General features: G+C 43.6%; 1 protein-coding gene across 2 annotated transcripts in view; it reads right to left on the reverse strand.

Annotated features, from left to right (window-relative positions):
- Window positions 1-6,855: 6,855 nt before the first annotated feature.
- SRGAP1 (SLIT-ROBO Rho GTPase activating protein 1) overlaps window positions 6,856-27,726 on the reverse strand; it is a 145,135-nt gene continuing 124,264 nt past the window's right edge. For both annotated transcript variants that reach the window (XM_086472287.1, XM_086472276.1), the window contains exons 16-22: window positions 21,950-22,055; window positions 18,268-18,492; window positions 17,598-17,677; window positions 10,168-10,348; window positions 9,451-9,585; window positions 9,007-9,352; window positions 6,856-7,233 (exon numbers count right to left, since the gene is read on the reverse strand). In XM_086472287.1, the coding sequence (XP_086328413.1) occupies window positions 6,856-7,233; window positions 9,007-9,352; window positions 9,451-9,585; window positions 10,168-10,348; window positions 17,598-17,677; window positions 18,268-18,492; window positions 21,950-22,055 (1,451 nt within the window). The remainder of the gene's footprint in view (window positions 7,234-9,006; window positions 9,353-9,450; window positions 9,586-10,167; window positions 10,349-17,597; window positions 17,678-18,267; window positions 18,493-21,949; window positions 22,056-27,726) is intronic.

A 27,726-nucleotide genomic window follows, 5' to 3' on the forward strand; every position in this document is an offset into this window, starting at 1 on the left:
GTGGGTGTGTCGAAATTGGTGTCCCTCTGAAGGGGCCGTGCTGCGTCCCCCACGCTGCTGCCCGCCTCCGTGCACCCTTCCCACCTGCCGTCAGGGCCGTGCGGGGAAGGAGGGTTTTTCCCCTCCAACAGACCGTGTTACCGCATTTTCTTAACCAGAAATAAAACACACAGCAGGAATTTTGCAATGTGCCTGGCTCTGTGCTTTTGAGAAATTGTATGTGCGCATATATATGTATTTTTTTTTTTTTTAATTTGTAAATTTGGAAGGGGAAGAGAGGAGAGTTCAGAATTAACTACGTGATGTGGAAGCCCCAGATTAGCCACGTTTTAATCCCCAATTGTAACCTTGTACGTGAACCGATTTTGTTCAGAATAACTTTGATTTAGCCATAAAATACACCTTGTGATGTGTGTGACAAATTAAAAAAAAAAGGTCTTGACACTAGGTCTGATGATAGTGTTTTGACACATTCTCGGCGTAGAGCTCAGGAAAAAACATTTAAAGAGCTGAGAAAACCATCCAAGTGAAATTCAGCTTAAACCTGTGAGTACTGGTGGATAACCTTGTGGTGTTCACCTTGGTGCTGGTTACCAGGGGCGCTGGGGTTCTGTTGCAATGGCTGTCCCTGAAAACATTTTAGGCAGGAAAAAATCCAATTAAAATACACGTTACACTGAGTCGTTTTACAGTACGCAGCAGTTCTTGGCCAAATTTGTGAAGGATTTTTGGTATTTTCCACATTTAGCACACTTTAATTCCTGTTCATGACTCCGGTAACAATCTTCATGTTAATGCTGTTTCATCACAATCAAGAAATCACTGCCAGAAAAACAACAGTTTCAGTGACCCTCTTACTCTCCTCCAGAGCAGTGCTGGGCTCAGTGATTTGTCCCTCCCAGAGGGTAATTCATTCAAATAAATGCAAACCACCACTTTATGTTGTTTGATCAGTGTTTATAGATGTCAATGTATGCTGCTGAAAAGGCACACAGCAGATATTAAGAGAGGAATCGATGTGCTCCACAGAAATAAGAAGAGGCAGGGTTCGGGTTTGGTTTATCCATGCTGCTGTACTGAGTGCAGCTACTATTGATTTCAATCCCGCAAGTGTCTGACCTCCTTTGTACAGCACAACTTGTCTATCTTCATATTTTACAGCTGAATTTGTTTTGCCTTGTGCTTCGCACTCTCACTCCATTACTATGCTACTTAAAAAAAAACCAAAAAAAAAAAAGAAAAATCAATGCAGTTTGTTAATTAAAAAAGGAAAATACCCCAACCTCCAGCCCCGGACCAAAAAGCTGCTCTCGGCTGTGAGTGGTGACCAGGGTGGCCTGACCCTGCTGGGAGATGGCAGCAGCACAACTGGGGATGCACCATCCTTGTGCTACCGTGGGTGCGGGCTCATCTGACTGCGGAGTTAGGCATAAAAACTGTGTTCCTGCTGGTTTTGATTTGCAGGTGTGCTTTGAGAAAGGTGATAGATAGAAAACCCACTGACTTGTCCAATTCAGCCAGACCCAGTTTATGTTATTTAATGCTATTTAATCCCTCAGTTGGCGTCAAATTCTGTGGGTTGCCTTCCAGCGCGTGGGCCTACTGGCTCTCGCCGTACCTGTCGTGTGAATGAGAAGTTAAGGCAATACATCGCTCTTTTCTCCTTTAAGCCCGCCTTAGCACCACCACACAAATTTTGTTCTCCCAGCTGGCTGGGACGGTGCATCAGATGGACTGGTCCATCACCTGCCATTGGCTGTTTTCCTTCCCACCAGTTTTGGCCGTGTTGATCAGCAGGATGGCTGGATGAGAGGAATTGAGGTACCACGCTAGGGTTCCAGTCCTGCTGGGGTGGCAAGGAGAGGGCTGTGGGGTATCCAGCAGGGACGTGTGCTGGGAGGGGGCTGGGGCGGGATGATGTGAGCCAGGCTGAGGCTGGTGCAGTCCAGGCAGGCTGTAGCACTGCAGTAGAGAGAGTGGGTGGCATCTCTAGGTCATAAGGATCCCAGTGTCATGGCCCCCCCCTCAGGAAAACTTGCTTTTTGGGTCTGCTGGAGCCGTAGTGCCAGCAGAGACTGGTGCTGTCAGCTGTGCGACCCGCAAACGCCCTTTCAGAAAAAGCAGCAAGGGAGCAGCTGCAATTACGTGGCATGGCTAAACTAGTGGTTGTTCGTTTTTAACAGTAATCAACTGTTTTAGATAACTGGATTTTAAGATGCTAAATTGTTGATCTAGTTGGACTTTCATATATTTTAGGGGTTCCCCCCCCCCAAGAGCAAAGTTAATGGAAAAAGCAATATTCCTACTAGAAGAATGGTACTTTCACCCTGCACCAGGCTGGGCTGTTTCCTGTGTACCAGCACCACCCAGACTAGTGTCAAGGTTTGTCCACAGAGTAGTGCTCGAACAGAGCGACTGTGGATCCTTCTGGGCAGGATAAGCCCCTGTGAGCTGCAGAGTAAGTAACAAACCTTGCAGCTCTACCAAGGAGAAACTGAAACCTGGGCTGATCCTCTGCCATTTTCTTACGCTGGCTGAGGAGGTGTTTGCGCAGTGCCGTGTTCTGGAGCTGCATATGGCTTGAAACTGATTTTTTTCAGTGGTGGCCTGAGAGGGAAACACCCTGCTGCCACTGCTGCTCATTGTCCGTTCAGTTAATACATTTTTCTCAGCAAAGCAACTCATCACTCCTTTGCTTTTCTGAGTGCCAGTAAAGTCAGCAGTTCCCTAGTCACCTGCCAAAACCTTTGGGTGTCTCTATGAGAGCTGGGCTTTTTTCCACTACAAAACCTGGAAGCAAGCTAAGAAGTCAGTGCTGTGCAACACTGAAACTTCATGTTACACAACAGGAGGAGAGCCCTCTCTTCTTGTGTTTTCTCAGTTATTTTAAGACAGATTAAAAGCCACCAGAGAAGCCTCTCTCCTCACCAGCATTTGGGCTGACTGTGGAAACTAGGTTACGCATCCTCTGGGCTGTGCAGGACCTTGAATGAGGAATGACCTTTGCTGGCCTCTCCTGAATTTCTTAAGTTGGTTTTTGTGCAGTAGGGGACAAGAAGAAATACCCAAAGTAGGTCACTGGACACTGTGATATAAAGGCTGCCACCACGGGCTGACGGATGAGCCCAGCGACGAACAGTTGCGTTACAGCAGCTTTTCCCAGTGTGAAGAACAACTGAGCTGGGGTGGCCAGTGTGCCTGTCCCCCTGTACCACCCTGCACTGCCTGACATCCATCCCTTCTTCTCTGCTGGGCAGATGGTGGTCCTCAACCGCAACCAGACATGACTTTAAAACTGGCCCCTTCAGCTGTGGCTCCTGCCCCTAATTCTTTTTTTTAAGCAAGACTCAGTAATGTGTTTCCAAGTTGCTCTTCCCCAAAACACATTTAAGTTGGCAGCATGGCGGGCCTGTCCAGGCAGCCGCAGTCCAAGCCCAGGAATCGTCCTTGACAGCGTCTGACCCATGGCTGAACGTCTCTTGTGCCTGATGCTGACAGCCCCCCGGGTTCCTGGAGCCAGCTGCAGAGGTGTGTGTATTGCCACTGTTACTCAGCAATAAGTCACTGAAGACAACCTTCACCTGCGGCACTCCCCCATCCCCAGAATGATAACATCCCTTTTTCTGCTGTAAGAAATGCCCCCAGGTAGACTTTTTTTATTCTTTTCACTCTGGGACCATGTTTTTAAAATGTGGAAGATGGTGTGCCTTTTCCCCTCCCCATTTTTCCTGCGGGGAGCAGGAGGGTGGTGGTGGGATGCTGGTCAAGTGGTTGGTGGGTTCCAGCAGCCAGTGGGTGCAGGGCTGGGGGGTGCCTGTGTGTGGTCAGTGGCTCTTTGTCAGGGTCTTCATGTACGGAAGGATGTGGGTGAGCTTATGGGGATTGTGTTCTTTAAGTTAGGTAGGAGCCTGCCTGGGAACAAGCTTTTCTTTCGCCCAAGACAGCGACGGAACCTGATGCAGGGTGGGGGGTGGGTGGCTGGGGGATGCTGATTGTTTTCCTTTTATGTGGAAGGTAGAGGTAGAATGGCAAGCCATGTTAGAAGATACAGCAGTTTACCCAGCAAAACTACACGCACAGACAGAACTATCTTCTTTATTATAAAGATACACTATGAGGAACAAACCTGAATGTATACTGAAGCTTGTAATGGTACATGCCAAAAATGTACAGTACTATACATAAAAGTGCATTGTCACAACAGATTAACAGTACATTTCTCTTCCAGAACCGTGAAATTTCCATGTTTTTATTTGTTCTTCAAGAGTGGAAGGAATGCAATGGGAATGCAGCCATACACAAACAAGGAAGGATGCAATGGAAATGCAACAGTACAAGAGCAAGGCTAAAGCTCCTCTAAAATTTAAAGGCACTTTCACATGTACATACTACAGATGTACATTGACACAATTAGGTAACAGTCAACAAGCAGGAAGCTACCAGTACTGCAATTTCTCAAACTTGACAGTAAAGGACAATACTGATTGGATTAGGTGTGCAGGAGTTACCCTTTAGTACGTCTGTAGTTGTAGCAGTCTTTCCTGTTACATATCCACTTACTATACTTTTAAGTATCTATAATAACCATCAAACTACACATTTAACTGTGTGAATGCACTAAGTGGGTGCATTCACTAAATGCACTGTTTCTAATATTTTCTTTTGCTAAACAATTTCTAATATAAGCATTATGGAGTCCAGTACAGTTATTTAAACATACAAAATTCCCTATGCAATTTAAAGATACAGGTAACCATCTCAATTATGCCAGGTGGGTTAATTTAAAAACGCTAGACTAAAACTGCATGTAAATGAAAGCTGAAATTCCAGTTTGTTCCACTGATTCTAGTGAACTGGGGAAACTGGGGAACTACTTGAAAGTATCTTCTGGTCCTGACCAAGTGAACGGACCCTATAGGCCAGCGCTGGGCTGGAGCTGGGGCCAGCCTGCATTAGGCTCTTGCCCTGGCACTACGACTGGGCAGTGGAGTCAAGAGGGCCGGGGGTTCCCTGACCGACGCTGCACAGTCCGCTGCGGCGGGTTAAGACTTTGCCTCCAACCTATATGCGGGTGAAGTCTGCGGCCGGGTTGAGATGGGTTTGCAAATGCCGGGAGTAGTTTGGCTTTCAGAGGCGGTTCATGGGGTACTTCACACCCAGGACTTTGCGTTACCTATCCACGGGGTGTAAACCAGAGCAGAAATAAGTTGCTCCTAAATAACAACAGGAACTTGCTCCTGTCACCTCCGTAATTACGCCTGTCAAATTTTGTCACTACTTTTCTCCTCCCAAACTCGTTTATGTACAGCGAGTGATACAACTTCAAGCTTTCCAATAGTGACATCTTGAAGAATACGTGGAAAGACAGATCTTACTTAAAGCTGGTCACACTCCTGTAAGTGGACCATAACAGATTCCCCCCCCCCCCCCCCCCCCGCCCCATCTTCTTCACTGAAACTTACTTTATGGATTGGATGTCGGAAAATATATTCACAGAAATAATATTATGGCTTACTGTTGCAATGTGCAAAACAGCTGTACATTTAGTTCACGCCTAACAGAGTTTAACGACAGGGTGCTAAGCAAAGCCGACAGTTGTCACTCACACAGACTGAAGAAAGGTACTGATTTCTGTCATCTGAAAAAAAAGGGGAAGGGGGGGGGAAGTGGTTATGGAAAACTTTAGCCAGCTTGCATTTAGGTGGTAGAGACTCAGCTGTCTGTCCTGCGAGTGACCCCTGTGTCGCTGGCAGGAGGCAGTCCCTTTTCAGAGAGTCCCTGTCTTGCTGCCGTCAGCATAACCGAGGATGTGCGCAGGGCGTTCACGCCGTGCAGGGCAGCCAGCGGAGCCAGGTCAGCTCAAAACTCCAACTATTACAACTCAAATCATGTCTTTGATTGAAGACTGAGCAATAAAGTCAACAGGATACTCCGCCGCGTTACTGCGTAGTTGATCCATTTAATCGCCTATCAGCCTGCCTAATGGACCAACAGGTTCACGTACTCCCCAGAGCCCGGCTCGCTCAACTATGAACTTCAAATTAATTTAGCTTTTGTGAAAAATGCGGTATCAGTGAATGAAGGTCTAGCTTCATGGGAAAAGGTACACTAGTACAGAAGGCAGCAAAAGGAGTTTCTAGATACTATCCTGGAGATGTGCTTTAGCTGTGACCTGGAATGCTGCTTTTTATCGGTGAGAGCAATGTGGTCTCCAGATCCACCCAGGGCTTGTCTCTAGAGAGACTGTCAACAAGAAAGCTCAAACTCGGTGCCAATTATGAGAGTTGTGAGGGTTTGGTGGGGTTTTTTTGGTGTGTCTTAAATAAGAAATGTGGCCTGAGATGCCTTAGACATTCCACACAGACACTTAATCCTCACATGCTAGATTTCAGCTCTTACTAACCTGCTTAAGATTTGGTTTGGTGACCCAGAAAGGAGAGGTCCCACCTCCCCTGACACCCACACCCCCCACCCCCACCCCGCCCCTTGGTTTTGTGCAGGATCTGTTATTATATAGCTACAGTAAGACTGTGAAGTATGGTACAACGTGGCAAGCTGTTTGTGGTCTGTGTTGGTTTTATTACAAATGGTGCAGCATCAAGTTTTCAAGTAAGTCTACGTTTGTTTTTTAAAACGATGCACAATTGTCCAGTTTCTCTTTTAATTGAAACCATACAAAGTACAAATGCCCATGTTGATGTAGCTAGTTTCAGACAATACATTCAAAAACACTGAAAAACAAAGCCTCTCCAGTTACAAACATGAACAAACGATTTTATGAAGCCCTGACTTCTATCGTTAATCCATCCCTTTCCCTAGCATACCCCAGCCGGGCACTGTGGGTGGCTGAGCTGTCTACATTGTGCAAGATTTGTCGGCTGGACCCTGGGAAGGAGGGGAAGGCCCTATGCTAGGATTTGTTTTTGGAAGAACAATAGGTTTTGGCCTAAGAGCAGGAGGTTTCAGCTGCACTCCCATTCTAGGGGCCACCATGGGCTTGAAAGTACTCATGGTGTCACTGGAAGAACTAGTGCTACGGCGGATCTGAGGCTCGGAGCTTCTTAACACGACGCTGTGGAGAGGGCTGAGCGACTCCGTGGAGGTGGCAGGGGTGGGGGTGTTTTTCATTTGTTCCAAGGTGTCCAACACGACATCGGGGGCGTGCTTTGCCGAGCTCTGCCGCTCCAGCTCACGGAGCTCGTTCAGCGCCGTGTTCATCGTCTCCTCGATGTCCTGGGTCAGAGCACAGACAGAGCGGCACGTCATTCGAATTGCTACTGAATGCAAAGCACCGAAGGAGCGAGGGCAGGGGGTGAAAAATGTATGAATTCATTTGGCAACCATCCTCTCTTTAACGAATATCATCGTGCTAAAACCAATTTCCATCAGATTTATTTGAAAGACACTAAAACTGACAAGACGTAGGTTTGGATGGACATTGCAAATATTTAACCTGTTTACATGAGAGAATAAAAAAAAAAAAACAAATTAAACCAAAGCCTGCAAGCCATTTTATTAAGTGACTGTAAGGACAACGGATCTTTGCTTAGCAGTGTTTTTAACGGTGAAGATTTCTGTCATCTCTTGGGACTGACAGCTGTAAAGATTTTAGTCCATTTGCTAACTCTTGGCTAACTGCTCCCCTCATCTAGTGCCTCAGGTGGTCAGGATCTGTACTATAAAACCTGGTTTTGCAAGGAAATAAAGCTTGTGTGTCCATCAGCTCTTCTCTCCTCTTGTTTTTCTGAGTTAAATCTTAAGCAGAAAAAACTGCAAGATACTGTTCAGTGAGCTTACCTAAGAAGAAATTTTTTTTTTTTAATCAGGATTTCTGGCACAAATGCTAAAAGAATGCCCCAAGACACTAGTTTACTACATTTCCATGGTATTGAGACACAACTAAGGCTAAAATAGCTGGTGTTCCCTTCTTGCTCACAGTGACTTTCATGCAGTTTAATCAAAGTTTGGATTCTCTCACTGCTGAATGATCACTAGTCTAGGCATCAAAAAAATAGCTTAAGCCAAACAGCACTGTATGTGGTAAATAAGGAAAACAAGTAAATAACTTCCAGTAAAATAAAACAGTGGCAACATTTACACTTTCTCACTCATGGTTCAGCTTTCTGACTCAAGCATGACAGTCCCTTCTGTCCCTTGTGGGAAGCAGAGTTTGAAAGTAAGCATTACCAGTACATTAAATTTTAAAACATGAGTGCCAGCGTTATTGTAAAATACTTTTCCAATCATATTGTACCCTCAGGGTGCCCCCAGTAATGATGTTATCCTACCTAGACAAAATGCAAGCTCTGAAGACAGTGGTATCTATTTGCTCAAGAGCTGTTACCAGCTCGGTACAACAGACCAATCTGACAATCGAGGTGCTCCCTGCTCCATCCTTCTCACCCCTTCACTGCCAGGAACGAGACTGGTGAGTGTTCACACAGGGATAAGACAGCCCATGTCTTGCAAATTATGTTCTTAGGCACAACTACAAGCATCAAATCACCACCTGATATGAACTACCTATGAACTATATGAAAACTACATAAAATCCACAAGACCCTGGAATATAAATCTGTGCTTTGAATGGCAACAGTCGCTACTAGCCAGTCAGAGCACTTTTCTGCATACCATAATACTGAGAAATCATTGAACACTGATTACATGCAAGTTAGAACAGGCCAGCCTTCATCAGAGCACAGCGATTTATGTAGCTGTTGTAGCCATATACTACCTTAGTGCTCCGTGTGGCAGAGGCAATTTCATCACAGTATAACGGGAAATAATTTCTTTTTATTGCTTCTGCAATGTCTGTTCCCCCTTGTGCTCCTTCTATCCAGGATCCCTTAATGCATCTTCTTTCACACACGCTTTGTTTAGAAAGCTAACTAGGATATTCTCCTGCACACACATTCCTACCAGCGCGTGTGCTCTGGGCTGTGCTATTCACTCGACTTGATCCTCAGAAAAACCAGAGAGCAACATAAAATAAAAAAAGACACAAACCTGAGCTATTGACTCTGGGTCCAGTGGTTTATGGTCATTGAAACCTGTGTATTGACCAGAGGATGTAGATCTTCTAATTGGAGGGCTATCAATCTTCTTCAGAGAATCGTGCCTACTGATGTTAGTGAGACTGCCATGTCCAGGTCTACGCCGCCTTTCAGGGCTGTCAGCATTGAGGTTGCGATTTTGAAGGAGGGCTCTGGGACTGCAGTGAGTTGCCAGGTTGGGGGAACCTAGCTCCACAGATGAGTTGGAGAGCGGGTGAGGTGGGTGTACTGGGCAGTGGCCGTCACTGCTCCTGCCGGGGCGTCTTAGAGGAGGTGGAGGTTCTGATCTCTTTCTCTGCCTGCACCAATGAAGAAGCGGTTATAGGACAAGCTGTAATCGCTGTGTTACCTGAGCTGTGAGCAGTACTACTTCAAGACATGCTCTGCTCAAGCTTACCTTCCTAAATACACGTCAGAGTGACGGTCAGTGGGAGAGTTCATATCCTTCGATGATGACTTGTCCTCAGTTATGGGTCCGCTGCTGGCCTCACTGTCTGCTTTTTGGCTCAGTGTATCCGAGAAAGTATCATCCCTGAACAGAACACACATGGTGAGATGAGAAGTCAGTGAGTTAAGTGTGACAGAGAGCGCCTTGGCACTCCCAGATCTTAATCCACTTAAGAAAAGCAGGCATGTTATGATGCACTGCAGCCCCTCCATGTCTCCAAAAATTGCTTATAATCCCTCCGTTTACTGAGCTCTTTACATTTCGAGGGTAACCTTTCTGTAAAGAAGAACTTTGTCATCCTTGGCAAAGCACATGCTTAATACTATAAAACAAGAGTTCAGGGCTGGATTTCTCCAGCCATTGCTATTCTGAAGTTAAATGTCAGCAATTGCTACAAAGAGATAGTTAAATTAAAATAGGTGCAGCAGCATCTGTCTCTTAATGTACTGGGAACATATCCATGAACAAAGTAGCTTGGCCTAGTAGCAGCTTTTGATTAGGAGCTGTCAATTCAGGGCAATAAAGACAGAGGCATCCTGCATAGAAGGCAAATGTTTAATCTATCTGAGCCTTCAAACCACCGTCCCATTTGGAAATCACTTCGTTAATTGCTTCAGCATGTTTTTACACCCCACCAAGAACCTAGTCACACCAAACACTGCTTACATATCCTGCACCACTATGTACTGGTGAGGGACAAGGCCATCAATTCCGTTGTGCCTTCCTTCCCACCAGTCTTCAGATGCTCGATGATAGAGCAGGAGGGAAGCTCCTTTCTTGAAAGAGAGTTCTCGTGCAGATCTTCCAATGTAGTCAAACTTGGCTATAGCTTCTATGGGCTCACACTCTGGGTAGGGAGGGAAGGAGAACAGATATCAGATTCCACACTGGCTTATCTGTTTATTTTCATTTCATAAAGCCCCGTTTATTGCATTTTCTGTGCTCGCTCTTATTGAGCAGAGCTGACAGAGATCAGCTGCGCTAAGGCAGAATTCAGGCAGTAGTTGTAATATGTCCCTTACGAGGAAATACAATCAATCTGTGCCCCAAGTGTGAAACATCTGGGTTGCTTCGCAAGCTGCAGAAAACATAACAGCATATTCAAATGTTACAATAGCTGCTGCTGGGAGAGAGGCCTCTGCCTCCTGCTACAAGGGCTCCTTCATGGCTGGGGAGTGGGATGGAGTCTGGGCAACGAAGACCTCCAAAAATAAGATGAATAAGCTCAGATGAATAATCAGAGGCCTGAGGCCTGAGTGTGATAAAGGAAAAGTAAATGGGAATGCCTTTAACATCTGCATTGGCAAAGGAAGGAAGACAGGATTTCCCTGGGCATGAGTAGGGATACTCCGCCTAATCGGGCTAATAGACTTCTGTCTTTTATGTGACGAGTGGGCAGACTTAGTGAAAACCTAGTTTACACAACACCAAAGCCTGGTGCTTTAATCTGCTTCCTTAACACCCTTTTTGAGTGAGGCAGACGGCTCCAGACCACCTAAGGATGATTCCTCCACAAAGGCAGTCCCTTCGTGGCCTGAAGTTGCCTAAGGCAGCTCTGCCTGCTCCAACATCCCAAGTTCCTCTGGTTCCTGTAGGGGAGGCTGGTGTTTTCTGAAGTCAAACATTTGTTACAGCAGTCCTGACTAATCTTCTGTCAGTATGCTGGTAAATTCAGCCTTACACTGGTAACAGACTCCATCCTGTAACCTACGCTTGGGTTGGAAACCTACTGACATCAGTGGAGGCCCCTGCTGAATGTCTGCCTGCAGGTATCTTCAGAGCTGTGCCCAGACATCAGTGAAACAGCTGTGATTTTAACAGCTTTTAGTTTCTTCTGCACAAAACCAAAAGCACCTGAGCTCAAACAGATTAAAATTTGTCATCACAGTCTCAAAACATAAAGAAAAACCTGCAAAATACGGGTTTAAAAATCACACACTTTGTTGATTCCAATAACTCAGAGTCCCCAAAATGACAAATTTCTTTACATAATTAGAGCAATATTTAGATGGAAATTAACATCTGGGCTAATGACTAACATAGCAACTTTCTGTCTGGTGCAAATTAAAATTGCTGAGGTTGTAACTCCCCAAAGAACCAGGCTGGTAATGAAAGCCACTGTCCCTTTATGACAACACTTTGCACAGGAATGTCTTTTTAAAATTAACTTCATCCTGCAGCATGAAACATAATGATAGCACCTTTATTGAGGTTATAGTTTGCAGCTCAGTTTTTTCGTAACCTGCCCAGCCTGCAGAAGACTGTCTTGTGGTTTGCTGCTTCTGCAGTCATGCTAAGAGCTCCTGCCAGTGACGAGCTGCAGGGTGTTCAGGAGAGTTTTCAGAGCTGGTACACAGTGGTATGGGGAGTTCACTGTTACAGATGCAACAGTAGTGTGCGCTGGCAGAAATCACTTTGATTATACAAAAGCAAATAAGAATCTAGCAATAACTAGTAATTCCTGAAGAAATGCACCCCTACTGGCTGGCTCACTGGCAGGGGGTGGTGGAGGGTGGTAGGTTTCTTGGTTTTATGTTTTTAAGCCAAGAAAAGGTAAAGATGACACAGAAAGAAACATTCTGGAAAACTGGGAAACCTTTAATGCTGGTGTGTATATTCTAACATACAACCTTGTTTTCAAGATGCACTGCCTACAGCCTAACAGAAAGTACAATGTGACAAAGCGACTATAGGCATGGAAGGACACCAGTGCCAAAGGAAAAGAAATAAAATGAAACATGCCTATTTATCTTGCATTGTGTTTAAGAGGGCAATAATAAATTGAACGGCAATAACGTAACACTGACAAAAGAACGCTGTTTTCACATGTCACGCACGTTGTTTATGGAATTGTTATAAAAAGGTAGGATCGAAAAGGAGCAGATGTTTGTACGAACACACTGTTCTCAGATTTCAGGTAAGCTGCGGGTAATGGAAGAGTGGGTCAAGAATCCAGAAGCAAACGCTCCCAGGTTCCAGAGAGCCAGTCATTTGCTAATGGGTAATACTTTAAAATGCAAAAAAACCCAACCAACCAAAAAAACTTTAGAGCAAGCAAGAAAATCCCAAATTTCCTGTACGTATTTTCCTTTGACATTCTCTGAACTTAACTGATAATGGTCATGGATACTGGATTGACTGATAAACCCCTACACTGATTACCTATGGGATTTCCCATTTCTCTGCTAATTTCAACAGACCATGTCGTATCCCACACTTGAGTATACAGGTCTTTTTATTTACAAATTAATGGACTAAACTAGAAATAGTTCTTTCACTCTCAGTGGAATTACACTAATCTAAGGTGGTGCACTACGGGAATCTTTTGTACCCTTGCCTGCAAGTCTCACATACTTTCTCAGAGTTCTGAAGGAAGTTGCCCCTCTGGAAGCAGCTGTTTGAATTGGTAATGCACCCATAATGGATATGGCTTTTGAGGCATGTTCGTTAGGTTGCCTGGGTAACAAATCCCACCTCCTCAGGGAGGAGTGCCCAGTAGAGCTCACAGTTTTCTTAATAGAACCAAAAATAAGTTCAGACAGGTTGTACCATTTTAAAAGGGGCATTTTCTTTGCTTGAATGTTGCTTTTACATGGAGAGAACTTTCCTATAGCAAACAGTACTGAGACTGTACTTAAATAGTAATTCACCTTGTTATAGGTCAAGCCTTAATAGTTAAAACTAAAGTACCATGTCAGTTACTCCTAGAAATAAATGCATTTTGAAAAGTTAAGCCATTTAATATCAAGGTTACTGAGTGACAGACAAGCATTTCCAAAAAAGCAAAGGTGATGAAAGCTAAATTTGGGATCTGTAACTCAAATTCTGCGTGGTCTTGAATGTCTAACAGTAAAATTGACAGCTTGGAGGCAAATGTAATTGCACTGCTCTGTCCATACCTGAGGGCATTTGCCTACAGTGGCACGAAGTATTTGATGACATATAGGATCTCACCACCTATCAACTCTAGTGACTCAGACAATGCTATGGAAGTGAAAAATTAGGACAAACTGAAGAACTGTGGAAAAAGCTTCCACAGCTTGGAAGAGCAGAAAGGGCAGAAGAAACGTAAGCGCTAATTTTAATTTTGGGGCTGGAGTGCCAGGTGTTGCACCAACCTCCCTACAGAGGCGATGGCACTGAAGTGGCACTGCGCTGCCCTCTATGCCTCAGGGCACAACGAGCTAAGCAAAACAGGGGAGACCATCCCCTGCACTTTTTGGGTGTGTTCGCTGCTGTTCTGCTCTGCTCTCCCTCAGTTCTCCCAGATGTACCCTGGCTTTCAGGAACAGACTATGTCCCTGAACTCCCCGGGAAGACGTTATCTCCCGATGACTTTATCCTCTTCTGCACCCCATCCGAGAACAGTGGCTTTGCAATTTCAAAGTTCTGTCCTCAGGACAGCAGTTCTCTGACTGGGGAACAGCAAAAGCAAAGTAGTGTTGTAAGGTGTTCACAGAATCATAGAATCATGAGTTTGGAATAGACTTCTAAGATCATCAAGTCCAACTGTTGACCTAATACCACCATGCTTACTAAACCGTGTCCAGAAGCTCTACATCAAAGCGTTTTTTGAACACCTCCAGGGATACTGTTGACTGACCAGAATTTGGCAAAATGTTGATCACAGCACGCACTACTGAAAAGCAGGAAAATTACTACGTGTTTGGGACATAGCAATAACATACAGGCTTATGAGTCCCTGCAGTTTTTGTTTCCAGCACAACTACCACCTTGATTTTTACCCTAGGTTTATGGGATTACCTATGAACAGTATGATATTAATTGTATGTATGTTTTCCCAGGAGAAACCCATCTGTTTAACTTCCTCAGGAAAGTCTCTCTTACTTCCTTTGAAAACAAACCTGGTCACCCTTTTCCATGTGCCTCCAACAAGAATAAAAAATCTCCAGCAAACTGAAGGTAAAGGAAATAGGCTAAAAACTGCTTCAGCAAAACATGAACAATATCCTTTGAATCTTTACTGCAGAGGCACTTCCAGGTAAAGGTTCTTCTGCAGCAAAATTACAGATAGATTTTTTTGTGCCTCAGCTTGAGTACAAATGTTCTGACTTCACAAATTAAATTTCATTTCCAGATTTAAAGGAAGAAGAAATGGATGTATTTGCCTTAACAGGGATATTTTCTGCACATTTAAAAAAGATTGAAAACACTACAGTAAAATGTGTCTCCTCCTTCCCTTTTCCCTTTCCAGTGTTCAACAGAAATATATGAACACCAGTAACCTTAGAAAAAAAAGGCAATTTATATGCCTAAAATTAAGCAGTTCTGAAGTATTTATATGCCCAGTTATAAGTTCCAGCCTTCTTTTGCTCAAGCTACCAGATTTTACCTCTGCAGACATAATTTAATTTCTAATTTTTAAAAAGTTTTGTTGTTTTCTAAATTGTAATTAAGCTTTCCTTGTGCTACCGAGCCAGCCCCTACAGATAGCTTTATGCTACTAGGCACAGAAAAGTGCACTTGTAGTTTATACAGCAAGTAATTCTTATAACAAGAATAAATGAAGTAGAAAAATAAATCCTTTTGCGTTTCATCATAGCCTCTGGATTATGTTTCAATAGCCCTATAATTCCTACAGGGTTAGCTGCTTGGTCTTGCATATGTATACAACATTTTAGCAGAAAACAAATCAGATTTTCAACATACACACCCCACACCTCCCCCTACTTATAGAATTTGCTGCTTCTGTCTCCTAACAGAGAGAAATACGTTAAGTACCACGTGTCTGATCAATACAGCAGCAATGCTGTGCCTCCCTTTCTCTCTCTCCCCATACAGCTGGTAGTGATGCACCCAGATTATAATCAATGAATCAATCACATTAAACCCCCAAAATACTCCAGACCCTTTAGTGCTATTACAACAGGAAGCTGCAACAATGGGAAAAAATGGGTTAGAGCTTGCAGGCTGGGAACTGAAGACCAATACTATTTCATGTGTGATGCAGGCTTGCTAATCTTTACCTTTGCAGCAGTATCTCCCTAGACTACAAATATTTTTGTGCTAACAATTATTTCAATGTAAACACAAATGTCCGCTTCCTTTCAGCACCGAATTTATTAAAAAAGTGCGATGGGGCAACTAGAATTAAATTGCTGGCCAATGGGGTGAACAATAAAAACAGGGTTTGAGCAGTTAAATCTTTTAATAGAACTTTGTCTTGTTGACAGCTATTCTCTTCAGGGTTTCTCTTCACCAGTGACACAGTTGTAACACCCGTAGCACCACAACAGGAATGTAAAACTGTTATTATAACAACACAGTGGTGGGGGAGAGCTCATGATTATCGAGGCACAGGTGATGCACTATGCGATGCCATGGTCTAGCTCCTCTGGATCCTGCTGATGTTTTAATCTTTCCTAGGCGTGGTTTTGATGTAACCATTTTTGATTGCTGCTGAAAAGCTGCAATTCTTTTCCATGCCCACCTGGGCTTTTATCTCTCAGTTTGGTCATGGGACCCCGAAGTTGGCCCCAATATCTTGAACTGGTGTGTCACCTGCATTTCACTACTTCGCTTGTGCTCTAAACGAGAGACAGACCTTTTCAGCTTTCACGCTTGCTTCATACTTCCAACAGAAGAAGGAGCTCTCATAAAGTTATAGTCATACTGTCTCGGAAAAATAAAGTGCAATTATGAGTTTGTTCACACCATTTAGCGGAGAAAGACGGTGGGTTTAGAACCCACGTTTAGGCTGTCTTGTAAAACTGTCTGCACTCCCCACTGCGGGTGCAGGCACGGGTATACACCCCAGGCAGATGATTAACATTGACTTCTCTCCTGTCCTCAGTTTTTCCCCCTTCTGTGATGCCTGCCCACCCAACTGTTCCTCCTCTCCAAACAGCTGCACTGATAGACTTTGCCTGCCCTTCCTCACCACAGCAAAGGGGAAGAGACAGGCAATCTGTCACTGACAGCTTGTCTACGTGACAAAGCAGACGGGTACAGCTGGAGTGCAACTATTGTTTACATCGTTCCATGTGCAAAGGGACCAGTGTAGCCAGGTTTTCTATAGATACACCTTCCTGTTCCCCTTCCCTATGGCAATTGTCCCAGCTCCTAACCAGTATCCCTTACGACATCCTTTTTTAAAAAAAAATAAATCTTTCTCTGCTGTAGCTCTTTTCCTCCACTCTCCCCGTCTCTGTCTCTTCCTCCTCCTCCTTCCACGAACCCTCTGAGACGGACAAGGGGCACCTTTTGTTTCTGCTGGTGCTAAGTGCACATGTGTTGGTTGCTCCACCTGGGTTGCCTCCTGGCCAGATATGCAGTGAGCTCACACTGCAGCTCTTCTCTACAAGGAGTGTTATTCTGAATCCTTCACCTCTAACTGGCTACTAATTTTCAGGAAAATGATAGTTATTTAACAATTTTGACACCTCTTTCCATCTGTTGCATTTACTTGAAACTGGGCAGAAGTTACTGGGAGGGACATCTAAAGGATGGTCCAACTGAAATATGTCACAGTCAAATACACCTTTAGGAAACCTGGCTAAAAATAATTGATGTAATAGAGATGCATCAAATTTTTCATGAGTATCTATTGTGCCCAGAACTGTCAGACTGTATGTGATTAATATTTATAGCAAGTGACTATTGTTCAGAAGTTTCACCATGGGGGATACACACATGTTTTTCAGTAGTTATAAATCCTTTAGATGGAGTAGCTTTTAAATTCATATCAAAGTAGAGCCCACTGAATGGCAAATGTCACTTAGCTGAAATATTTAATGACATGCTTTTGATAAGCTTAGTTTTTGGAGACAAAAGATAAAGGGTCACTAAAAACGTAATATTATATCAGAAAATAATACGTGCTGACTGAAATAGTTTCTCTCTTGCCCTTCCTGTGACTGGGCAAATCAGGAGAGAACAAGGAAACAGCTGGTCAAGCACAGATGAATTGGAATGAAAAAGCACACAAACAGAGATTAAAGATGCTGGCTTTGCTACAGAACACCAGGACTGAAATCCTCTTCTTTCAGATAAGACACAATTAGGAAAGGAAGAAGGTCTTCCGCATGAAACACCTTACTTACTCCCATCAAAGCACAGTAATGTAACAGACATACCGTCTTCACTGGTATGGGGCTCTGTACTAGCATCCTGGTCCACTTCCTCTAATGTACCATGTTCGCTGTATGGGCTGTCACTGAAGGGAAACAAAAGGTTGAGCAGCGAGAGAAACCACACGTATCAAAAATATGCCACCCCCCTGAGATGAGTTAAAATTATTCTTATAATGTTATAAAGTTATGTGCGTCATAATTCTCATGACATGCTACGGATACACAACTACTGAAGAACACTACACACCTCTCCTTCAAACAACATCTTCAGTTATTAAGAAGTTCCCATAACCTTTGAATCATTTAATTTATAAAAAGTGTGTGTGTGTTGCTAAGAGAGGAAAGGAGCAAGGGGAAACATCACAAGCTGAAATTTGTTAAGGTGGTTCACAGCCAGAGAGACAGTTTCCTACCTGGCTGTTTGCTCTGCAGAGTACACCTGGAATTCTGGCTGTGTCTGGCTGAACACAGGGGTAGCTTTCTCCACAAAACATTCTAGGAAACCTCATCATAATTGCCTTTGCTTCATGTTTTTCATAGCTAACACTTTGTGAACTAAATGTTCTTCTCATTTATCTTCATACTTCTACTGTGTGAAAGTAATTCTGTATCACAGGAGTTAACCAGCCTAACGATTTTGTTAAGGAAGTAGAAGGGTAATATTCTGACTTACCAGTAGTCATCTCCAGCCATGCATTTTTCATACACTGGGCCATCAAGTTCTTTAGTGTCTGGAAAAATAGCCTCATGATGGATGATGATAGTTTTGATTATCTCATTCACGTGTGCCTGACAAGACACCTGGTCTTGTATGTCTGGAACAGGCATCAGGGTTGGCCCGAAGCAAATGGCCAGGTTGTATGGATCCATCATGTTTTCATCACTGTACTGCGAAAGGCTGTTATAACAGAAAAATCAAGAAAAATTGACTTTTCCACTGTGACTAACCTTATTCTGAAAACTGGAGAAACTTTATTTTCCATCACAACTTAAAGGATTCCCTATTCTCCTTGACACTTAATCCCACATGAAGTAATAAAACAAAAAAGTGGATTTCTTCAATAGGCTACATACATTATAAAGGGAGTTTATAACAGATACACGTGTATACATGTATGTGTTCGCACATTATTGTCCTTAGTGTACACTGACCTAATGGGCTAATGTAAAATGCATCAACTGCTGCTGCTTCTATCTCATCAGCGCTTATCCCTGGAGGCCCAAGTGGACGGATCCAAAGTGGGTATAAGTGCATAAGCACGTTTATCATCAGACCTTGATCCATCTCTCCCATCAACTGCCTATATAACTCAGGTGGACTGAACTGTCTTCTGGAGGCAACTAGGTTCCTGGATCTTGCAAAGGCTCTTGACTTCTGGTTTCCATTTTTACCATACAGCCTAAAATCACTGAGCACCTTGCCTTCTGCCCGCAAACTCCCACAAGAGTTTCCCTTTGGAAGTGTCCAAATAAAAGGCTTTGATTGTTCTTATGAATCAACTTTTCCAAGCACTCCTTTCCTCCAGAAAATGCAACATTACTAGTTTTCAATTTTGATTTTGAATGAAAAGTTGCTATTTATAATTGTTTAAAAGCATTGACTTGGGAAATTCTGCCTTTTGAGTGGTTCTGTGCAGGGCCAATCAAACAGAACCTGAAGTGCTGGGATGCTCTTTATCTCAGTGTTGTTCTGCACTCTGAAGCAGCATATGAATTATCATGTCTGGTTCCATTTAAGTACAGCATCATATTCCCTTCAGAAAGCGAATTTTAGAGAGTGTTTTCCATGTACAAACAACACAAACTGAAGAGACAAACCTTCTAAACGACTGCCCTCATAACTTGCAAAATTAATCATGCTCCCCCCTTTCTTATGCCATGATTTATCATTATGTCCTGTGTGTTATTTTGAGACATCTTGTTCCACTGATTCCTAAGGTGGTGTAGCCTTTGTATATGTGCAAGAATGTGTGAAAAAGGTTAAAACTATCATTGTGAAACACGTGAAGTTCTGATGGTGGCTGGTAACATGTGGTGCTCCTCGCGGCTCAACACCAGGGCTGATACCGTTCAACGGCTTCATGAACGAGCTAGACAATGGGATGGAGTGCACACTCAGCCAGCTTACAGATGATGCCACACTGCGGCTGGGAGGAGGGGGAGGGGTGGGGCAGGAGATATGCTAAAGGTCAGGGTTATCATTTAGAAAGACCTGAACAAGATGGAGGAATGGATGAACGGGGATTTCATCAAGTTCAGCAAGGATGAATGCAAAGTCCTGCCCATGGGATGGAACAAACCCAGGTATTATTACGGTCTAGACCTGACTGTTGGACAGCAGCTCCCAAGGGAGCTGGGAAAAGCACCTCTTGGGACAAGAAGCTGGACGTGATTCAGCAATGCATCCTCTCGCAAAGAAGGCTAGTGGCACATGTGGCTATATTAGGAAAAGCAAAGCCAGCAGTTCAAGGGAATTCATCATTCCTTTTCCACTTGGTGCTCATGAAGCTGCAGATGAGGTACTGTGCCTAGTTTTGGGAGACTGACAAACTGGTGCAAGTCCAGAAAAGGACTGCTGAGATGGCTGGCGAGCTGGAGCATATGGGTTATAAAGTGAAGTGGAGAGAACTGGGTTTGTTCAGCTTTTAGAAGAGAAGGTTAATGGAGAATCTAGCTGCAATCTTCTACTATTGAAATTATAGACAAGAGAGAGTCAGACACAGGTGCACAGCAAAGGGATGAGAGGCAACAGACACAAGTCACAGCAAGGGATATTCCAACTGGAAGCAGGAAAAACGTTCTTCACTGTAAATGTGACCAAGCACTGGGACTGACTGCCCAGAGGGGCTGTGGATTCTCTGCCCTTTGAGGTTCTTGACTGGACAAAGCCTTGAGCAAATTGATTTAACTTCAGAAGCTTTGAGCAGGAGGCTGGACCAGATGAGGTCTACCATGAGGTCTGATGACTTCACGTGGCTGAACAGGCACAACTGCATCTGCAAAAAGCAGAACTGGGTTTGCAGAAAGTCAAACTATGGGAATATTTTTCCTGCGGATGCACCAGGAGCAATGCAGAGGCAATAAGGGATTTAGCCTGCTTTCTGAATTGCATTCCTGTGGAGAGCACAGATGTAGCTAACATGACCATGTAACAAGTACAACCTCATACAGCTCTGGTCAATCTGTATGTCTAAGTAGAGGAGAAGCTGTGATACAAGCCTTTGAGACATTTACACAGTGTCACCTCTGGGGGATGAATTCATGTTTCAAATGCATGGTTATTTTCATAAAACTTTAGATCTCTGCCCATCTTTTAAATACTGCTTGAAGGTGGCTCAGAAATTACTAGAAGAAAGGAAATGGGAACAGCTGTGAATACAGGCGTGCACACATAACCGGGCTGCAAACAGCCTGTTTCTATAGGAACAGACAGGATGGATGAAATGAGGAAGGTCACAAAGACAGAATGAATCAGCAGAGAGCAAATTCAGGAAAAAAAAGAGGAAAAAGGCAATATGAAAACAAATATAGCAGGAAACGGACAGTATGGCAGCAGAAAGAGAAAAGCTAGAATCAGGGCAAAGGGCACAAGAAGCAAAATTTTCAGTGAAAATACTGGGGTCAGCAAAACCAGAGAAGGCTGTGAAAGAGTGGAGGGAGAAACACAGCACAATTGTCCAACCTGTCCTTTATTTTCTCTTTGAGAAGAAGTTTTCCTGGGATGACGAAGGCTCAAACACCACTTTCCCTTTCTCACACAACCCTCCTTCCAGTAGCTGCCTCTGTTTTGCAGTGTGAGAACCAAGCTACTTTATATCAAAGCATACACAGGGGAGTTACATTCTCTATACTGGTAGCCCTATTACCAGAAAATAGAAGCAACAACACAAAGCCTCACCCTGGCAGTGCCTAGCATCAAACAGGTAGTTGTAGTGCCTGTGCTGCTTGAATATACTGTTTATTTTTCCTGTCAGGATGACTAAAATCATATTGAGATAAGGAAAAAAAATTTTCTACTTTTAAATTACATAAACTATTTTTAAAGTAGTCACAGTTTGTATTTGTAATTTTTCTTATCAGTTTATTTTATTACCAGCTTTAATACTCCCCATTTCAGACAACATTTTAATCTGTCTTATTACAACCTTGCTCAGTTTTGGACAAATGGAATTTTAATTTGTATGAAAACTGGTGTTTTCCTTCCACTTTCATTGCCAACTAGAAGATCACATTTTGTGTTAAATGGAGCTTAAATGGAAATTCTACATAGAGTATGAGTAAACCCAAAGAACTTCAATAGCAGCAGAGGAAGGCAGATAAAGATACAGTACCTCAGGGAATTATAAAGCACTTACTGGTTGAGGAAGGCGAAGAGGTATCTCATCACTATAAGGACCGACCTGGGCAAAGTAAGGAGGAGTTTGCGGATGTGAAGAGCCCTCTCATAGAGATTGTCTATTCCTGCAAAGAGAAGAAAATATTTTAAGTTCCCTTTCATATGATGGTCTAAAACAGCATTTGATCAATTTACTCAATTTACTTTGACTCTTTACCATCACGTGTCCCTAGCCAGTATCTTCCCATTTTAGAAGGCCTGTTAGAAAAATAGGATCTAAAAGTCCTTCTCTCTCTCACTAGAACCATGCAGTTTAAAAGCAACATCTTTAAATATAAGAAGTCACAAACCTGCCTAAGTCAAACCCTGGGCACTTGCTGAGCTAGATAGCTCACAACACCACAATGTCAGTACATAAACAACCTGAGGGAACCAAGGACAGATGTTTGCCATCAGTTTCAAATACAGATTCATTCTCTTTATTTGAACATTCATATCAGATATAATATCCCAATCACCAAGCTTCTCTAATGAGTTTTCTTAATCAAATGTCCAGCTATGACTCTCTTATTGGCAAAGCAGGAGAAGGGCCTTATGTTTTGTGGTGTGTAAGCAACAAACACAAAGATCTCGTGTATTTTCCCAAATGATTTTATAGCAGTCCACCAAAATTCTTCTGAAGTGGGCAAAACAAGGTCAGCTTAATAAAAGCATCAGTTCCTAATGTCTTATAACAAGGAAGCATTATCTTCTATGTTGGTCAGAAAGATTATGTGGCTGCAAGTGGGGTAGTGATGGGATAAAAGCATAAATTGTTTTTCAAAATAAGTAATACCTCAATTTTTTACTCAATGTGTTTTCTGTGTAAATGACACTGTTAGGAACAACCTAAAATTTCAGTAATGCTTTTTATGTCAGCCAAGAGAGAATGCTGCAATTACAACATCTAGGGGAAATCTTAGCAGACTACATGAGAAATACTGTCCAGTGGCACTGAAATGGATATTCAAAAATCTGGAAATAAGAAAAAGAAGCTGATTGCAATAGCTGAAAATCCATTTGTACCATAAAAAGTGATATTTAAGAGTACACATTTAAAATAATTACTTACATAAAAACGTGCTAACTGTAAACAGAGTTCCTGGTGTTTATTTGTGCTCTTTGGTATGGCTGTTTCTACCAATCAGCATTTATTTGTAGATGCAAAATGTGTGTTGACTTATGTTTCTTAGAAGAACAACTGGTGTCTAGTAGTTAGTCTTTCGGTATCAAGAACAAAGCACAAGCAGAGCATATGTCGGCAGAGAGACTTCTGTTTACCACACAGAAGCAATATAGTTAATCAGGAATGCCAGTGTAGCAAACTGGAGGGAGAAACCTGTTCCCACATCTGCATCTACAGGAGATCCCACTGGCTCAGCATCACTAGCATGCTGGGGAACAAAAGAAGATTCTGGGATGGAGTGAAACTCGGCTCTTTGTGACTTCCTGTGGAAGGAGAACGGCCCACCACCACTTGCATGAAGGAACTCCATTTGGATTGTGGTATCTACTGTGGGAGCAGCAAAATACCTGCAGGAGGTAAAAACCTATTCCCTAGCACGGTGGCTGAAGGCTGGAATGGTGTCCCTGGTGACCTGCTGCAGAGCTGGTGTGGAAAAGGACTGCTGACAAGTTGTATAATTTATAACCTAATGAGTCACACTGAACCCAAACTCTAGCTGAAAATCAGTTCAAGACATTACATTTTCTGAAATGGAGTATGGGACTTGAAATTTATTTTTATGTTTCTATTAAACATCAGCTGCATGCATCAAGATGTATTTCTGGTTGCTGGTTAAGAACTGAGAGTCCATGGCAGGGACATCCTAAGCCAGGGAGTTGCTAGCACAGTGAGGATCCACAGAGCAGCCACAATTCTCCACTCCCTTTCCAGTGCATACCACATCTTGGAGATGCCAATGCTACGTACCCTCACTTCTGCACTGTAGTGCCACATCGCTGTTCTGCACAGCCCACAGACACCGGTTTTACTGCAAGGCCTTTCTCCACCTAAACTAAGCCACTCCCAGTGGAAGGAGCCTGCCTGTATCTTCAGTTCCCATTCTTCCAACAAAAGCAGCTGCTCTTACAGCTAGGGCACCTTATGAGTCTCCAGCTCAGCCGACCTTCCCCCTGATAAGCCTGTCTGTGAGTCTCTGCACACAGAGTTGCAGGCCTGGGTGGTTTTGAGCCCCTGTGTCTGTGTGTGTGTGTGCTGGTGGATTTTCTATGGCTGAGGAAGGTCCAAAGGCGCTTTGGTTATGTCTTTCAACACTCTCACCTCAGCAGCACTGCTGTGTGGTGCTGTGGCACAGCTTCTCTCCAGCCTTTCCACCCTGTGCGCTGGATGTGGGAAGCCGCAGGGAAGTTGTGACGCAGCACCAGGACCTGGCTTTTGCATTACAGCCTCTCCTGGCTAATGCCTTCTCCTGCAGACCTGCCTCTTCCAGACAGTTCTGGAGACTGGCCCTGGACCAGGTTCAGTCATCACTGAACTCAAATAGGACCCGAGAAATGCACTGGCTGGGCTCCCAGGTGGGTCCAGTGGCTCCTTCCAGCAGTGTGCTACCTATCTGGATGCAATACCTCTGTCTAAACTAGTGAGCTAAATCAGGATGGGGCACAGCCTTGAACACTGTCAGGCAGCTACCACATAGTAGTTACCACACTCTCCAATGTGCTCATGGTCTGTACCAACTACAACTCTTCCAAGCAGTTCCTAGACGTGGTTCACAGGATGCATGAGCCAGGAACTGGTCCCAGTAGGCAGCACAGACACAGCAGAGTAGGTACAGAGAGTTTGGCTGTATGGCCATGTGTCGAGCTGGCCTACTAGGAGCATGATCAGTACTAAGTACTAGCAGGTCACCTCTATAGTGAAGCAGTTACAAGCTGTACATGCCAGAATGAGGTGTGTGTATTTCCAATACCTTCCTGGTAACCCAGTCCCTGTTTCCATGAAAGCCTCTTTATTGAAAACCCAAAATACTGCCAAGTGGTAAATTCATGTGCTTTCCATGTTATTTCAAACAGCTTGTTTTTCTTTCTCAGCGCTGATTTGGTTTAAAGGAGATAGGCAATAAAGTTATGTATTTGTGTGCTGCTTTTAAACGAGGAGCCAAATTTCATAGTGCGTGAGCGGGTACGTAGGAAAGAAGGAACTAATAGAGTTATCTTTCTGCATCCAGGCAGAAAGAATTTGCAGCTCTGCTGCTTTCCATGCAGAGGGCAGAAAAAGCATTGCTTTGCCTCCACTGGCTTTGCTGAAGAGAGCCTCGGGGCAGAAGAGCCATCCAAGCCAGAAGATGGTTGCTGCGAGGAACCACTGGCAATCCCAACACTGCAGAAAGCTGACTGTGTCTCCCCTCTCACAGCACTTCTGCTGGAGGCCCTCTTTTCATTACCCTGATTTTCAAGAACTGTAATTAGCCCCACCTCAGTGCCTGGTGAGGTATTACCTATTTCTCAGCTAAGAAAACTGAAGTGCTAGTATTATATGACTTGTCCTAATAATGTAATTAGCTGCCAAGCAGAAATAGAGATCAGGGGATTTGAAAACTGGTTCATTACTCTAATGATATGAGACTCACATTCCCAAACACAAGCAACAGGACAAGCCTCTGGCAAGGCCAAGCACACTGAGAACTAACGTGTTTTTCTGACTGTGGAATGAGGGAGGGAAGGGAGATCTGTGTGAAGGACATATGAATATCAACCACAAATCAAGACTCCCATCAGGTAAATATCACCAACAGAAATGGTTATTATTTTCTAGTTCTTAGAGCAGAGCAAAACTTTTGGAGCTCTGGTCTGACACACCTGACTTCCAGACCTGTCTCAATCATGGGGGTCAAACCCACAAGCAGAAGAGTTTCCCGCCAGCCAGACGAGAAGGTGTTTGGCATGGGAACTCTGTGATCCTGTCAAAGGGGAGCTACAGTGCAGCCCAGAGCACAGGAGACATTTGTGGGGTGGAACAAGAGAAGGGGTAGAGGCCAGCTTCTGGGGCTTCATGAATATAGAACTCTGTGGAAGAGCCCCGCATCTGTGCCCAGAGATATTAATGTATTTTTGTCAGACAATAATGGAGCAAAGCACCCTGTTAATATAAGTAGCTTTGCTTTCTGTGTGTCTATAAAATTATCTAGGTGTCTAAGTACCAGAGGTGTTTTGCACCTAAAGAGCCTCTACCAGCTACTACAAAAAATCAAAACCAGAGAGCTCTGAGAACTCTTCAGAGGTCATTTAAGTCTACAATCTCACCCTTCCACATCACCTTAAACACCTCTGAGAGACATCTGTTCAACTTGTTCATAAAATCCTCCAACGAGACAGATCGCAACCTCCACAAGAAAATCTGTTGAGGTGCTACCCTGCATTGCTCTTGGAAAAGATTTATTTATTGATCTCCCATGGACTTCCTGCAAACACTCCCTGTCCTTGAACTGGATGAATGAATCCAGATGAGACTAATGTCATTGCATAAGTGAAAGAATTGCTTATCAGCTAGCTGTCTCTTTGTCGGCCACAGGCTAAGGATCAGTTCTCAGTAGCATGAGATAGGTGAAAATCCTAGCTACTCAAGCCTTAAAAGGTGTGATCTTCAGCCTCCAAGAACAGTGGAACCTGTTCTGGAGAGGTGGTGTCACCTTTGCTTACTGCAGAGACAGGCAGAATTAATGAATGTCTACTTTCCTCTTCCATGAGAAATAACACCTTTTAACCACCTGGTCACTCACTATGAGGCTTTTGCAAAGGCAAACTCTAAAGTGAAACAGATCAAAAGGGAACAGTCGGCCTCAGAAGAGTAAAGGAAACCTGAGAGGGGAGAAAACACAATTACTAACAGAAGCCCTCAAATACAAATAAAACAAACCTAAATTATAAATTAAGACAGGGATAGATTTGCCCTAAATAGCATTAAGAAAATGTAAATTGAAGTTTAATTAAGCAATAATCCTGAAGTAGTGGAGCATGTAAAAGGCAATAAATATTCAAATATACAAACAGGGTGCTTCGGTAATGGAGAACAAAAGACTTTTGCAAGAGAGCAATTGCTGGTGGTTCTGAAATACTTTGGGCCAACTGGACAGCTACATGCCTTTATCACTCTAGTTTAGTTAAAAATGCTACAAAAGCACTGTACTTTTCCAGGTCTTGGTTCTACATGTGGCCTCTCCTTCACTGGTGGTGAGATACGGTTATCCAACAAGGAGAAGATTCAGCCTGGGAGCAGTCAGAGCTCAAAAACATGAGTTGTGGATTGCATATGTTCTACCACCCTCTGTTAACAGGCAGCCTCCATGGGCTGGTCTCGGAAGCAACAAAACAGTTGCAAACGCTTGGCAAAGGGAAGATATTATTGATCAGAGCATGTGGAAGGAGAAACCTGGTGTCAGCAATTAATGAATTGTGCTTCACTAACAGCTAGTGCTGTGCAAGCTAAGCATATTTCACAGGCAAGGGTAGCACAAAGGAGGAAAAAGAAAGCAAACAATGGTAATGTAAGATATCTCTTTTAGGACCACTGTTTTGAAGGATAAAATCCAATGTGGTATCTCTATTTGGGGGTCACTCGCTACTTCCACTTGCTGTGGGGCCTGCTAGTAACAGTGAATGCCTAATGTGTACTTTACACACCTGCTGAATGTCGAATGGGACTGAGTTACACTTGCAGATGTAATTTTTATGGTCAATTTGCAGCTGACAAGTAATCTGCATGAATATGTATTAGTGCTGAAGTTAACAATTTGT

This window comes from Leptosomus discolor, chromosome 1 (assembly GCF_034619465.1).
Source record: "Leptosomus discolor isolate bLepDis1 chromosome 1, bLepDis1.hap2, whole genome shotgun sequence".
NCBI classification, from domain to species: domain Eukaryota; kingdom Metazoa; phylum Chordata; class Aves; order Leptosomiformes; family Leptosomidae; genus Leptosomus; species Leptosomus discolor.